The sequence below is a fragment of the Corapipo altera genome, unplaced genomic scaffold, assembly GCF_003945725.1.
Source record: "Corapipo altera isolate COAL_440 unplaced genomic scaffold, ASM394572v1 46, whole genome shotgun sequence".
Classification (NCBI taxonomy): domain Eukaryota; kingdom Metazoa; phylum Chordata; class Aves; order Passeriformes; family Pipridae; genus Corapipo; species Corapipo altera.
This window is the reverse complement of record NW_020884883.1, coordinates 8122651-8138760: the sequence shown is the minus strand read 5'-3', so window position 1 is coordinate 8138760 and position 16110 is coordinate 8122651. Positions and strand designations below refer to the sequence as shown.

General features: G+C 35.6%; 1 protein-coding gene across 5 annotated transcripts in view; it reads right to left on the bottom strand.

The window, feature by feature from the left end:
* The window catches only part of ASAP2 (ArfGAP with SH3 domain, ankyrin repeat and PH domain 2), an 84980-nt gene that overhangs the window by 5608 nt on the left and 63262 nt on the right, over positions 1-16110 (bottom strand). For 2 of the 5 annotated variants that reach the window (XM_027641199.1, XM_027641196.1), the window contains 12 exons: positions 15418-15551; positions 14576-14670; positions 12662-12851; positions 12053-12138; positions 11742-11857; positions 11212-11279; positions 10578-10691; positions 8240-8495; positions 5603-5764; positions 4554-4722; positions 3118-3185; positions 1827-1936 (listed from right to left, as the gene is read on the bottom strand). In XM_027641199.1, coding sequence (XP_027497000.1) covers positions 1827-1936; positions 3118-3185; positions 4554-4722; positions 5603-5764; positions 8240-8495; positions 10578-10691; positions 11212-11279; positions 11742-11857; positions 12053-12138; positions 12662-12851; positions 14576-14670; positions 15418-15551 — 1568 coding nt within the window. Of the gene's footprint in view, positions 1-1826; positions 1937-3117; positions 3186-4553; positions 4723-5338; positions 5449-5602; positions 5765-8239; positions 8496-10577; positions 10692-11211; positions 11280-11741; positions 11858-12052; positions 12139-12661; positions 12852-14575; positions 14671-15417; positions 15552-16110 lie in introns of those variants that run through there. The other 3 variants (XM_027641197.1, XM_027641198.1, XR_003527350.1) reach the window with 2 other exon arrangements.

Below are 16110 nucleotides of genomic sequence, written 5' to 3'. Positions count from 1 at the left end.
TTTGTTCTTCATACTATGTAATTAATATTAAACAGTGAAGATGCTGACCGTAGAAACTGGTCAGAACAGCCCATTCACTCATAATTAAAGCATTTTGTCCTATAAAATAAAAAAAAATAAAAAGGAAAGAACAATACAGAAACTACAACAACTTCAATTTATACAGAAAATCAGGTAAGCAGCTGTTTCAGAACCAACAGATGTGTACACACTGCTCACACCTGAATCCCAGCACACGTGGGAGAAATTGTGATTAGGATCCAACAGCTTCACAAAGTAAATAAGACAATGTAAGCAAAAGGGATAGATCTTCCACTTTACACTACTTAGACCACTTAATTTTGTTATGGCCTAAAACATGACAGTTATTTTAATGCATGACAGACAGTAACTTGGTTGAACAAGTGGGGAGGCAAGAAACCAGAAAATGTTGTACTCCCAACTAATGCAAGATGAACTGCAGACATCTGCAAGGCTTCTCAGCATGAGAAAGCTAATAGGGGTTTTAAGAACTCAGGACCACCATGGAAGGCTATGCACACAAACACAATGAAGTCTGTTCTGGAATTGCTATTTCAGTGGATATGGCTAAGGAAAAATGGATGAAGGGAGAAAGACAGGACTGAAGAAGGTAGGTTTTTTCATTACAGCCCATTAATAAGACCATCACAGAGCCAGAAAGAACACGTCCTATCTTTCTGTTTATTATCTACCCACTGAACCACACTCCTAAACAGAATGTAAAGCATGAAACAGCCCAGACCTGGTCACATGCATCATCTCAGAAAGTATGGACTCTATATTGTGACTTGCTTACTGCAGAGAAATACTGCCATGATCAAGGATATAGATGTTTTATGTCTATCGCACAAGAAAGCAACAGAAAATTAGAGCAAGGATGAAAAACCTAGCTAACTACACATAATGTACAGCTACACTACATCTGGAAACCCATCCCTTTACCTACACCAGTATAAGAACACAGGTACTGACGCTAATATGTGTGTTACCACTCATAGTCCTAGATTGAAAATAGCAAGTAAGAGCACAAAAAGGCTACACCAGCAGATCAAGAGTCCATTGAAGTCCAGCATCGCTTTTCTAACAGTCACTATAAGGTTCGGGGAAGGTGGAGAAGAAAAATACAGAATATGTCCAGGCATTCCCCCTCAATCACTTTCTGTTGGGGATGTGCTTACCAAGAGATTTCTCTCCTGTCACCAGGTGAATGCACAACAAAGAGATGCAAAGAGAACCAACTGCACAAGAATCAGTTTCTTTTCTTTTGAGCCTGACTCCTAGTAGCCTTGTCTGAAGCCGTTTCATCTACCTACATGAACAACTATGAGTATATCTGCTTCCATTATAAAAGTAAGCACCAGACTTCCCTTATTACTTACTTCACTAAAGATTAAGAATGAAGCTATGTGTTACTTAAAAGTGACTCATTCACCAAGCTCACCTACGAGTGACTAACTCATAAAGCTTATTTATCTTCAGTAAGTCAAACCATACATTCGGTGGATTGGACACATTTGAACACCATGAGGAATCCATACTTCTTTTCTTTGGTTTCTCTTTGGTTTTTTGGGGGTTTGGTTTGGTTTTTTTAAATTTAAAAATCATATACTATCTTAGAGGAAGTTCAAGAAAAACAAAATTTTCATAAATACTTAGTACAAGTCACACATATACTTAAACACAGGATACAGGCTCTGTATGTTTCATGATTCTCACACTTTTTCCATAATAGGATACACAATCATGTCTAGTGTGTTTAACAGAATGCAGATTTAATTAAATCAAATGCCAGATTTTGTACTTACTATTTGTGATTTCCTTGGCATTGGTGCTGGTGGCTGGATTTGTGCCAAAGTATTTGTTGTAGAACCAGCCTGTGTTCCTGGAATGTCACATACAGAAGAAGATTCTCCTGCTAAGGTAAGTAAACCAAGTAAATATTAGGCATGCTTCAAAAAAAAAGTAATATCATTTGAAGCCAAATGAATTATTCTTTAAAGGACACAAATATTTTTATATTCCATAAGTATTTAACTTTTAATCATTCTTTCTAAGTAACTGAATAGAATTTTCTATTCTTTTCCTTACCGAAAAGATAAACCTATATAATAGATGAGGGCAAACCCAAATATATCATCTCCCCATTCCTTCAGTACAGACTGTGTACTGTTAAAACCTTTCTTTCTGACTAAAGACCATAATTATCAAGATGCTGTATTCTTTACAGGAGACTCTTGACACAGATGACACTTGCATTAGCTAATTCCCCTTAGATATTTCAAGAGGAAATAAAAAAGAATCACAGTAAAAATAAATGAACATAAAATATATAGTGGGAAGGAAAACTGGGCAGGAGAAATTCCACTACAACCACCACAGAATCTACACAAACTTTACTGTAGAGATTTTATGGAGATTACATTACTGTAATGTCCCAAAGTAGTAGTTACTTTGGACAAGGAAAAGTGCAGAATGAATAATGAACTCTGAATAACAAACTCTGTTTATTACCATGAAAAGAGCAATACTGATTTGCAATTTAATTAAAAGTGAAACTTGTATGAGGTTTAGATTTTCAAACTAGAAATACATCTTCCTATTCTAAAATGTGTATCTGATACCTTGTTTATGACACATGCAAACCACAGAGCAAACTAAATTTTTTATAATGTTACTGTGAGAGTGACCCAGTACTGGCACAGGTTGCCTGGAGAGGTTGTGGAGTCTCTGTCCTTGGAGACACACAAAAGCTCTCTGGGCATGGTCCTGAGTGATCCACTCTTGCTGTCCTGCTTGAGGAGAGGGGTTAGACCAGATGACCTGTGGAGGTCCCTCCCAGCCTCAACCATTCTGTGATTCTGCTTATTACACAGCCCCATTATTTACATTAACTGGCCCATAACTCTGTTCATGAAGAACTTGTGTATCAAGAACTTGTGTAGGCATCAGGGCCTACATCAAGAAGAATGTTGGTACTGACTGTAGTTAAATGTGCAAGGTAGATTAGAAAAACAAACACCACAAACCCACACTCTCCCTTAGATTGTTATAATGATAGCTTAATTACAACAGAACTAATTTCTAAACCACAATTACCAGGTTGTTGTAGAGACCCAGGTCCTCTGGTCTGCCCTTTGTTAGTTAAGCCAGATGACTTCTCAGTCCTGTGCAGAAAGTGAGAAATTGATCCATTTCAGAAACAAACAAGAACTTGAAATGCAACAATACAAAGTTCTTTCCAAATTCTAAAAGTCTTGGCATGTCTTCAGTATATTCTGGTGACAGCTATTTTGCTTTTAAAAATACTACTTTTCTTCTGTATTTTTTATTACGCCAATTGAAAGTTGCACTTAATTTAAAAAAGGGAGAAGAATAATATAGGTGCAATTAATGCAATTTGTGGCTTTTCCCAAGTTCTGAAGTTCCTTTCACTGTTTTTTTCAATTTGTTTTTGGTTAAAATTATGTATCCATATTAGCCTGTGCATTATAGCAAGCCTCAACAAGTTGTGTCTTCCCTCTACTTAGTATGGTATATGCAATAAAAGGGCTAGAAAAGGAACTTAAAGGCCCAAGATTGCTTACGTATTTCAGTCCCATTTTGTGAATGAAACATTATTTCTTCCATACTTTTCTCAAAGATCCTATTTTCTAGACCTTATTGATGTCCCCTGGTTTCCACCTCACTATTCTGTATCTTTCTTTTGCTGTAATGCCCCAAACTGAACACAGCAGTCCCACTGAGGCACTACTGAAATTGAGTCAGTTGGGAGGATTAATTCCTATAGTTTTCAGGCTATAGTGAAACAATACCATTTCTCTTTAACTCTTCCACAACAGCACAAGTTGTCTGACTTGCTTTTATTTATGATTCACTATGTCCTTAGAGATCCTTCTTCAAAGGACTTTTGCTTACCCATACTCTGCTGCTCTCCATGCTTTGTTTCTGTAGTGATTGTTCTTAATTACTAAGTGTTGCTTACTGAATGACACCCCTCTTCTCCCTTGACTACCACGCCAGTTTGTCAAGGATACTTTGGATATGATCCTGTTTTCCAGTACACTTCTCCTTCCTAACTTAGTTTTTTGCAAATTTAAAAGTTACTTTTTCTGTTCCAGGTCTCTCTACTTCTCTTTCACTCCACAAGTGAAAAGATTAAAACCAACAGAACTTACACAAAGCATGTGAGCAAAAAATGGCACAATCAGACATTAGATCCCATTATCTCTTTTTAATTAGATGATAATTAGGAATTGATTATTCTTTGTGGCTTGTTATTTCTATCACAGCTAAGCATTCTGGAGATATTCTGCAAGTCATACAATCTTAAATCCCTAGGCTGTCTTGTTTTTACCACAGAAATTCTTGTCATCTGTTTCCTTAGGGTCTGCCTTTATTCACTCCCATATTCTAGAACACATGACTGGCAGAAGTATGCATGCTTTATAGATGACTTGTATGCTATATATCATAAAATTGATAAGTTGCTAATAATGATGAAGTATATTAAATACTAAAAGGACATCAGTTACCCAGGAACAGGCTTTCTTTGAGAGATTCTACTTGGAGGTTGTGGGGGTAATGGTGGTGGGGTTGGTTTAGTCTGTGGAGGAGCTGGTTGCTGCTTTGATTGCTGGTTCAGAGCTTCTATAATGCTGGCTGTCTTTGCCACTGGAGGTGGTGGCGCTGGAGAAAGTACATCTATAGAGGAAAGTTCGACAACAAAATGGAATTAAACTTTATTTACCATTTTGTTTCTCATTTTGTTTCTTGGGTTCTCATCATAGGTTCTCCCTGTTCCAGGACTTACCCCCATTTAAGAAAAATGCTTTACAACATGCAATCAATACCTTTAACAGAATGCAATCCTTCCATTGGAAGGAGGACCTCTTTGGAAAGAGGTTTACCTTTTTCTTCACCTAGTCAAAGTCAGAGAGCTCACAAGAACTTAAATTCATTCACCATTAAAGTACAAGCAAAGAAAATTCTTACCAAAGTCAGTCATATTCTTGAAAACAGCAGATCAGAATATATTTAAAGTGCTAATATTATTTGCTCAGTCAAGGTCTTCAGTTTGTGTTTTATGGAAAAGTAACTGAATGAATAATATCAGAGAAATTTTATTTAGGGGAACATCTTTTCTTAAAATCCTGTTAACAACTAACTTCACATTAGGTTTAGCAATTAATTAAAATTTCTATTGAAACCACCACAACAGCAGCTGGCAATGCAATAAAACAACTTTTTGCACTCCAACGGTCTGCAAGAATGAAGCACAACCTGGAGACATAGCCCCAGGTCTACATGTAACACTCACCTTTACAACTAGTGAGAAATGCAGCATTGAAACTATAAAATGATGAGTTCTTTAGATCTAGTAATAGATAGTATTTCCTGCTGACCCTGCACTACACCATACAGTCCTCACTGGAACATCAGAGAAGACAGTTTGTTACTGGATGGGAATGACAGGCCAAAGCTACAGTCACCAAAAGAGGAAGTATGAGTTGTGGAAATGGAAAAATAAGCCAACTATGATTAGAAACAGCAGAAGGGAAAACAGGGGAAAGTGGAAACATACTTGTAGATGTTACACGCAATGGCGGCACAGGGGGATGAATAGCTGGTGGATCAGATGAAGACCTCTGCCTGCTTATACTTTCCACTCCTAAAGAATTTGTCTTCCACATTGCATTAGATGAAGAAATTGTCTGAATACCACTGCCAAGAACTGAAGGCTGAACTAAAAAGAGAGGAAAATACTGTATTATTATTATTGCTTACCCTAAGCACAAAGTGTTAATATTCACACCCGTGCTTTCAGAAATGGTGCAGCCAGACCACTATAATCAGCAATAGGAACCACTGCATCCTGCTGGAAAGCCAGAGCAGAAATCAGTCTGGTGTAAAAATTACTCAGCAAGACTTCAACCAGAAACTTCTAATATTTTACCTAAGTCAAATTTGTCTCCAGTCATTATTTTAGAATATGTCAACACTTTAAAAAAGCAGAAGTTTCTCAACAAGAAGACATAAGGCAAGTCTTGCTACCTTCTTTAATCCCTGACTGATACCTGTAATTTTCTCAGGTACTGCAAGAAAAGGACCTCACACGAGCATTAGTACACATTGCTCACTCAAAGTGAAACATCAGTTTTGACTTGGAAACAACGTAAAACTGTAATTCTGAATTTCACCCAAGCAAGAAGCTATAGTAACTAGTTGTGAAACAGTTACAAAGTATGACTTCTTCAGGGCCTTCTTAATGACTCCATTCTTAGGCTGAAGAGCTGCCTCCTCATTTCATAAAAAACACACTACAGGTTTTCTTCATAAGGCCAATATTTTGCACATAAAAGCCAATATTTTGCACATATTATGCCACTTCTCCCTACTCTGCACATGAGCATCATATTTAAAGAAAAGATGAAACAGAGTAAGGTATGAATAAATATTAGGTTGCAGGGAAAAGCATAAAAGGCTCAGAAGACTTGGAGAACTGCCTAAAGCTATGAGGATAAAGGAGTAATAATACACCCTAAGTATAACATCAACAACATCACCAATCAACAACAAGCTAAGATTGATGATACTAGTATAGCTTTTAACTAAGAATATAAATTATTAGGCTAATACATTGCTAGAGTAAAGAATATGAGTTAATAATCTAAGGCAGGCAGCATGCCTTCCTGGCATGAGTTGTATTATAGCGGTGCCAAGAAGTCTGGGGTTGGGAATGAAATTAAAACGACACTCTTTGAAAAGTGCCATTTAATCAAGGGCAAACAGTGGGTAAAACAGTATGGTTAGCCATGATTAAAATAATATCAAGAGGTAAAAGTCTTTTTAACTATCCAATTGTATTACTAATTCTGAGGTACACTCTAACAGTTAAACAAAGTGTTTGTTTAACAGCTCCTTCTGTCAGTTTTCCTGTTTGGTGGGGGAAACATTGCTTTCCATCAAATAAAAAAACGTTATTGAGATATTAAGTTTAGAGTTCATGTGAAAGTGCTAGAGGAAAGGAATATCACCTTGGTTAAGTTTTATATTCTACTAAACTTCCCCCAGTCTCATGCTATCCTTTTAAAGTAATCCATGCTGTTCTGTTGTTCTCTGTTTTTCTACTCCCAAAATAATATATTTTAACCCAACTTCTATGCTGAAGCCATTCCTGTGAGAGCAGTAACTGACTTTTCATACTACATAGATGATCAATCTGCCATCTTAAACACAATCACTGGTGTATGGAGACTTGCATTCTGACTACTGCACAGTGCTCCCAAAGGCAGAAGCCCATGTGTGCCTGGAACATTCCCTGATCATATCTCCTCTTATGGATTGTCATTTACAGCACCATACAAACCCATGTGTTTAATGGTAATTTTTCTTTAATTGAACTTTACATATATTTAGCATCCATGAAACCTGGTGAATTAATAAAGGTATTAAAACAATGGAACACCAAACACGACCTGTACAAAGAGGACCTATATACATTTCTCTATGCTTCTTTACTATGGTCAAACAGATTACACAGGAAGGTAAGAATGAAATTCACAGCATCAGCATTAATGGTAGATTTTGCAAGCACACAACCCTTTTGAATCAGGACAAGACACGTACATTTTACATTGTTCTAATGATCTGTTCTACTGTCATCAGTAATTGGTAGTTAAATTTTCAGCCATCCAGTTAGGGTTGTCTCCACATCATGACACTTATACTTTTATTTCAACAACCTTGAAGCATATATTAAGAGAAGACTCTGCAATGTGATAATCTCATGTTCTGTATACATTCTTCATTCTTTGAGGTCGTAAGCAAATTTTCACAGCAGACAAATTCTATTGAAATTGTATCTTTAAACTGAACTCTGACAACATCTTCAAGTATGAAAAAATGAAATATAACCAAAAAAATTGTTGAACTAAATTAATTGCAGACCTCCTTTTAACAAATGGTTTAACTCTAGTGAGATTACTTGGGTATTGTTTTCTCAAACGCTGTTGTGCACTTTCTCATAGGTACACTAAAAATCGCTCAGAACAGGTTGAGCAAATTCACTTCAAGTATATAAAATGAAGTCATCGGTAAACTGTTCCAATACTTACCTGTGCAAAACAACTGTAAAAGAAAGCCTAAAAATATAAACCTTTTTTAAAAAAGTTATGATCCCATTCCTCTAATACACAATGGTATTTTCCGCTGTTAGTACCTTTGCCAATATTCCTTGGAGGTAGAGGAGGTGCACTACTTGTAACAGGTACTGCAGGCTGAACGGGAGGTGGACTGCCACTAAGTATTGCTCCATATGTTTCATTCTGTAATATACTTGGCATAAACCCTCTTTGCTTATCCTTAGCAATATTCGCTGCATCTCTTGCCAAGGATGCTACATTAGGCTGAAGTTGGTTTGACCCAAGTTGGTAGAAGCTTACAGGCCTGTCCTCTCTCCGATTGGGACTGGGTTGCTTAAACACAATAACAAAAGAATTCATAATTACCACATTAGTAGTACTCACTTTATTTATTAGTTGATAGAAAGTTATTAGTTTCTATAAAGAAAAAATGTCTTCTAAAATGCATTTTCATTGCTTTTAATATGTAATCTAAAACGTACATTCTGTCCTCTTCAAGACAAAGTAATTGTGCACATAAACAAAAAAAGATTAAATGTGAACTGCATTTCAAAACAATTAATATATTCTCATTTCTCCTCTAGTATACTCCTGTAGGATAATACTGTATCCTTATATACACAGGACTATACTTCTATAGATAATCAATACTGATAATCAGATCAGATGAAGTAAAGATTCTCTGCATCAAAATGCCTGGCAATATTTTCAAAACTAAATAAACAACTGAAGATCCTAAGCTTCATCTGAAATTCAGCAGTGCTAAATCCCAAATAGATGATCATGATCTCAAAACCCAGACTCAGCTGCATCCAGGTATTATATCTGTAGCTCAGCCTAGAGCAAATTAGGAGCAAAATGTTCTCATGAACTCTTTTTAGCTCACTAGTATTGCTGGACAAGTTCAGGAGATTACTTCAGTTGGCAGCTTGGACGGATCATTGCTCATCCCATGTACATTATTAAATGAGAACTAATTAGTTGTCTTTGAGATTTACAGCAATTATCTGCACTTAGCATTATTCTTCCTGTTTCAAGAGCAAGCATAGTAATTATTGCTATCAAATCATAATTAAAATAACTGGAGTTTCAAATTCATGTAGCTACTACAGGAATGGACTGTAACAATCCACAGCCCAGAGAACATAAATGTGCTTTCAGAAATAGTACTAGATAAACACATTGCTAACATGTTGTCTGTGTGAAATTAAAATAACCATTTATAGTAATAGCATTTAGGCAGAATAGATTTACACCAAGAGTATCACTAACAAGCAATCAATTTTCCTCTGAATATATTCAATGCTTACTCTGGGTTGATCATGTAGGGCCTTTAGACATGCTATAGCACAGTATTATAGTTCAAAGATTTATCAGAATGCTGTATGTGACAGCCAGACACATTAATCCCTACCCTTACTTTGGCTTAGCAGCCTCACTCACTGGCTGACACTCTCCATTCCCTGACCTCTCCATTGTCCTCTCCTTGTTTAAGCCCACACTTCTGCTTTCTAAACCACTAGAAAATTCTGGTTTTGCATTGTTGATTCAGCTTTTCACTGGTTCACCAAACTGAAGCAGTTCAATACAGGGACAAATGTGTGTCAGAATGGAGGCAAAACTGAGGTAGGACCAGGCAGCCAGGTTGTGCAACAGCAGCAGAAACCAGTTGAATTGTCTTAACCTTCTTTTAGGTTAGACTCTCTTTTATATTAAATACTCTGGACTAAAAGAACTCAAATTTCAGACAGGATCTTTTCTGGCAAAGATTACAAAATCTATTCAATTGCTTTACCAGCAAGACAAGCCCAACAGTTTGACAGTTATAAACAAAACTCTAATGTGATCCTAAGCAACAGCAGTATTCACCCATGCATTCAATGTGGTCACAGACTACAGTCTGTGATTAATGGCCCTTAATCTCCTTTCAGAAGTCCCTGCAGTATAAACCTATTAATAATGGGCAGCGAAGTAGGATCTTCATTACTTTAGCCTCATTGCTGAGTAGCAGATACCTTCCTACATCAGATGGAGCTCAGTGAGTCAAAAAGAGGACACTCAACTGCAGAAGGCAACTGGCAACAATGAAGGAAGTGAAAGAAAAGAATAGATCAAATATACAAATTTAGAGCATGCCAGAAAGGGATTTCTAATCGTAAATTACTAAAAATCTTTACAGCTGGAAAAAAAATGGAATTTCTAAAAGTTTCAAGTTGCTTTATCAAAAAGGTCATCATCAGTGCTGTTATTATCTGAATGGTGATACAATATATAGGAATACATAAATACTGTGATGGAAATATAAAATGTCATGCAGAAGTAAAAAGCACCATAGTAAAAAGCAACGTTAATGAAATAATTATGAGTATCATACTTACACATGTAGGTGTTCAGAAAAATAATGCTGATACAAACCTGCAGCTTTTCATCCACATCATCATCACTTTCATCCAGATCTTCATGGAGTAACCGCCACTCATATTCCACGTGAACATGAGAATTAAATCTTCCAGACAGTGCTTGAGTAAGCTAAGGAAAAACAAGATGACTGTTGACACCTATGTTACGTGCAGTACTTCTTTTTAAACAGCATATTTAAAAACAAACAAAACCCACATATAGAAGGAATCTTGATTTCAGTAATGTGGAAAGTTACTGCACTCAGGTAAATTTAAAGAATTAAGCTGTGGTACCAAATACAACACAAATAAATACAGCCTGTCCAGAACCCCCTGCAGAGCCTTCTTACCCTCCAGCAGATCAACACCGGTGTCATCTGAAAACTTACTGAGGCAATCTTCCTTGTGGATCTCTGACTAATAGCTCAAACAGAATCGTCCCCTGGCCCCAAGAATTTTAGCATTTCTGATGCATTTAAAGAGAAATATAGTTTTCTTCTTAAAAGCTTATAACTATTTCTAAGGATATAACTATTTCTAGCATACCACTATTGTGTCTGGAATATATTAACTGATTATTCAATTGTAAACTGTTAAATGTTCAGACTTGATTTTGCTTATAAATGCAGACATGGAAAGACAATACTCACCAACTCTTCACAGTGAGTATGTTTTAAACGTTTAGCTATATCTAGTGGCGTCTCTCCTGCTTCATTTGCTATATTACAGCAAGAAAAGAAATATATGATGAGCAGTGTCACTATTAACATGTCCATTACTAAAGACAAACCTGCAGATATATAGTGAAGTACTAGATCAACACTCTAAAACTCATCTCTTTCCTTCATATGTAGGTTCAAATCATATCAACCCTCTGACCATGACAAGCAGTAGTAATTCAACCTGCCATTTATATATATGAATGATAGCCATGAAATGGCAGTATATAACTAGACATAAAGACAGCAATTAAAAATCTAAATCTGTTTAAAAATAAGTGTAATGTATAAGTGAATTTTAAACTTGAAATAAACAGTCAATATTGATTCTTCTTATAATGAAGATTATGTTTACAGATTGATGATAAACAATTGAGGAGAAAATGCACTTATTCTGACTTCACTGTTTCTTATCTGAAGCAGCGACAAATAGGAAATTGAAGTACACATTACCCTTTTACCTATTTCAATAGAAGCCTTCCCTCTCAGCAGCAGTTTGAGGCACTCAACGTTGTCTGTTAGACAGCAGTAATGCAGGGCTGTGCTACCTTTACAGGTTTGCTTATCTAGATTGCCACTATTGGAGAACAAGAAAGAAGAAGAAAGCTGATTAAACTTAAGTTTCCTACCCTATATTATTAAATTGCTCTCATTCGAAGATTTTTAAAGAATAAAATTACATTTGCAAATACAGTTTTAGTGTTTGTATTCATTTAGTATTTGTATTACTTGACATAAAAGCAACGTCAATGTATAGTTTCCATACACTAACCTGTTCTGCACTAAAAAGTCAACTATATGAAGTGATGTTCGATCGACTGATCTAACAGCAAGGTGCAGCGCTGTTTCATCTTGCTCCTAAGAATAAAATCAAAAAACATATTTATTTCTTCTGATCTACAGAAATTCTATTAAGACATAAATTAGATCAACTAAAATGCATAATTTCAAAATACTCAGACATGCTACCATTAAAAACACCTGTGAAGACTTATTGTATCCCTTCTGTTCCTTTAAAGCAAACAAACAAACGGGTTGAAAACTAACACATTATTGAATGATTTTATGTTTAGCATTTTAATACATTTAAAATACAAGAGTATCTGGAACCACGTTTGTTATGTGGATAGTGCCTTCCTAAATCTTCGTTCGCGAAGCCTAGCCATGAAAAAAAATGAAAAAAAAAAAATGAAAAAAAATGAATATCTGGAACCAATTTTAGCTTAAACTATTTAGTACCTTCTTTTGTTATTGCTAAAGTAAATCATTAAAAGGACAAGCATTTAGAACAGTGTTTCAAATGTTATTTTCAAATAATTTTTAATTAATGAATGCATATTGCATTTATAACAATTTGACTAATAAAATTTACAACACTTACATGGCCATTGGCCAGTGGTATTTTTTCTGTGAGATCCACGCCGTCAGCATATACTTGAACTAAACCAAGAATGTCTCTTGATTTGACTGCTTCACAAAGAGCATGCAATTTAGCTGCATTGTCAGCGTGCTTTTTCCTTGCATATTTTCTCTCAATATACTTGGCAGTAATATAATCTTTCCTTGCATTCCTGAAATTGAATATGAATTACTTCTATAACTTTCATCAGAAGATACACATTAGCATTTCCATAAATACATGCAAGTCATTTGAAATAAGATCTGGGAAAGACTAGTTCTCATTCATTATGATAATTTTCTTTTAAAATATGCATGTAACCACGCAGCCTCATATATCAAGTATGAAATACAGTTATAGAAGATTAATCAAATATCCAATACAAAGACCATGAATTTTCCCCTCCAAACTCTGGTGTGTAGTTGAGGTCAAGACTACCCAGCTCTATGTACAGAAGATACATCAGAGCTTCACAATGCTGGTTTTATGCTGTCTTGCAAGTTTATGTTTACCTGACTTGTACTGCTGTGCTGGAAAGAAATGGAAGGCATGGGATACAAAAAACAAACAAACAAACAAACAAACATCTTTCTTATACCTCTGTACAGACTATCCAGGCCTTGAATTTGAATTTGCAGTAGTGAAAGTACATCCTTTAAAGCAAGTTTTCACCGCAACCATAAAAGGGAGGATGTAGTGGAGCTCTTAGTTACATTTCTAAAAAAGGTGAAAACTTAGCACACCTGAATCCATAAGAGATATCACTTTTGCTGTTGATACCCAATAACACATATCTACTCCTCTTCCCATCACAGCTGGACAGGAGTTTGCATGCTTCCCAAAGGCCTAACTCCTTACCAGCTCTTGGAATGTACACAATATTACACAGAAGACATTTAACAAAGTCATACCTTATCACCTAGATACTATGCAATAGGCCAAAAGAAAAGAAACTAACAAATAATAACAAATTGAATCAATGGATAGCTCTTGTTCATAAAGCATTTGATAGTATTCCTTTGTAGTTTTTAAAAAGTGTCTGTCTTCAGATTCTCATTTCAATAAAAAAGCCCCCAATTTTATATGTAGAGGTATCAAACTAAATGATTTTTAAATATAAATTTTAGAAGTGTTCTTATGATATTGCTTTACTATTCAGTAAAATTATTAGTAATTTTAATTATTAATATTAATAATCTGCACTATTATTGATAGCAGTAGTCAAAATTATTTAAACTGCACTGTTTAACACTGGTTTTGTCAGAATGCTTAAAAGTCCACATAATGTAAAATCGGCTTCATCCAAAGCCAATTCTTTTGCATTTGTTTCTGCATTGTTTACTAGCTCTTTTATGATGGAGTATTATCCAGCCAAGCAGGCAGCTGTCCTTGCTGTATCTCTGCCATGGCTGTTCAGTGTTTTCGAGGAATTCACTTAAATGTTCTGTCTTTATTCCACACAGTTACAGACTTCAGTCCTAAGTATGGCTCCTAAACACCATGTGTTCAGTATCTTACAGGTAAATGTGCAACTTATTACAATTTCTATTTCGTGTTTAAATAGGATAAAATTATTTGCTTTGGTTTTTTTAATCCCTATCCTTGTGTGTCTTTAAAAGTTCCCAACAAGTCATGGCTAATTTGTTTCTGTCCCACAAACCATGATTCAGAGAGTTGGTAAAATAATCCTTACTATTAGGGAAGGTACAGTCAGACAAAACTCAATAAAACAGACAAGCAAAGCATCAGAAAAAAGGTTTCCTCCTTGGCTATAAGACAGTAAGTAAGACATTACACATCTTCCATGGCCTGCCAGTCCAAACCATAATGGCACAATCTCTTAGCCATATTAAATTAAATGTTTGCCTTTCTCAGAAGTAGTGGCTCATTACTTACATATCGCTGCTTGGGTTAGGTTTGACTGTCTCATCAACTGGCAGACAGAACTCCATAATCTCATTAAACCCAGCATTACCAATATTCTTTGCAAGCTGTAAAAAAAAAAAAAAAAAAATCCACAGCTCACTTAATAAACATGTTCAGCTACTGACCACACACGTATTAGCCACATCAAGGGGAGGACAAGGGAAAACGAGAGCTGGGTTCTCTTATTTCTGATTCCTTGTTCTGCTACTATGTCAGTGATAATGAATAGACTAGGTACCTTCTTGGATGTTAATTTTCAGCTGGGATTTAGTACCTGAACCAGTAACTGCAGAATAATCCATGAAGACACCAGTTCATATGACAAAGGCAAATACTTTGTGCTGGGTAAGAACACACATATGAACTGTCACACAGAGCAGCTGATAAGTGGTAACTTCTTTGTGTAGCAAAGCTGAATACATTTTCTTTCTTTGGGGATTAAAGTTCTCTTCTAAAAATAATGCTAAATAATTAATGGGATAAGTATTTGCAAGTCCTTAAATTTTTAATCTTAGGCACATTTATATGTCAAACAGCTGTGTTCTTACAAAGAGCAACCAAGGGTAAAAAGACCTGAAAACACAAAAAATATGAAGCCTCTACTAATTTGAATTCTAAGATAAGCAAAAGTTTACTGTAGGACACTATGTTCCAGGAGGTTCCATTAAACTTGAATTAAGCTTTCTTAAATTATGTTTATCCAGAGGCAACTTTCAGGATTGGAACAACATAATGTTAAAGTGTTAAAAATATACTTGTGTTAGAAGTATTTTACAGTACTATTTTTAAATTAATAAAAGCAATTTGATTACCAAAAGTTCAGATGTTCCCAGCACATCTAATGTAAGTGATTGCATCCTGGAATAGTGCACACCGAGTTCTCTATGGATTCCTGAGCATTCAATGCAAGTTAGAATTCCCAAATTTGTTGAAAGCCAGGTAGGATCTGAAACAGAAAACGCCCACAGAATTAAAATTTATTCAGACAATTGTTTCACTCTAGAAAATGTAGCACACAGAAGTGAAATAGTTTTGGGACTGGACAGACCATATTATAAAATTGTAGAATCACTGCCTGGGGTGCACGCCCTGTGTATTCCCCTGGGCCTGAGGGCCTGATCAAACAACCTGCTCTTTTTATCTCATCTTATACACTAAATTGGTCTGGAGTTTTTTTTTCTACACAATCTCTTTAGGTTACAGTTTGGCTTACTTACAGTTTTGAACATACTATTAACTAAAATAAGATTTTTGCACATTAATTATATATTTTATAATTTATGTCTTTACATTTACTTTACTGGGAAACAAAACCAGTGGGTTTTTTAACGATAAAAGAAGATTAAATTATTTATTTTATTTTTGTGAAGGACATCTCTCTCCGAGGGAGCTACTCAACCAGTCCAGTTTGTCATTCTTCACACATCTTTCAGGAATTGCACCACTAATATAACAGTGTCACATTCTCAACTGTGAGTACAGGTGCAGTTTAAACTGAAATAACA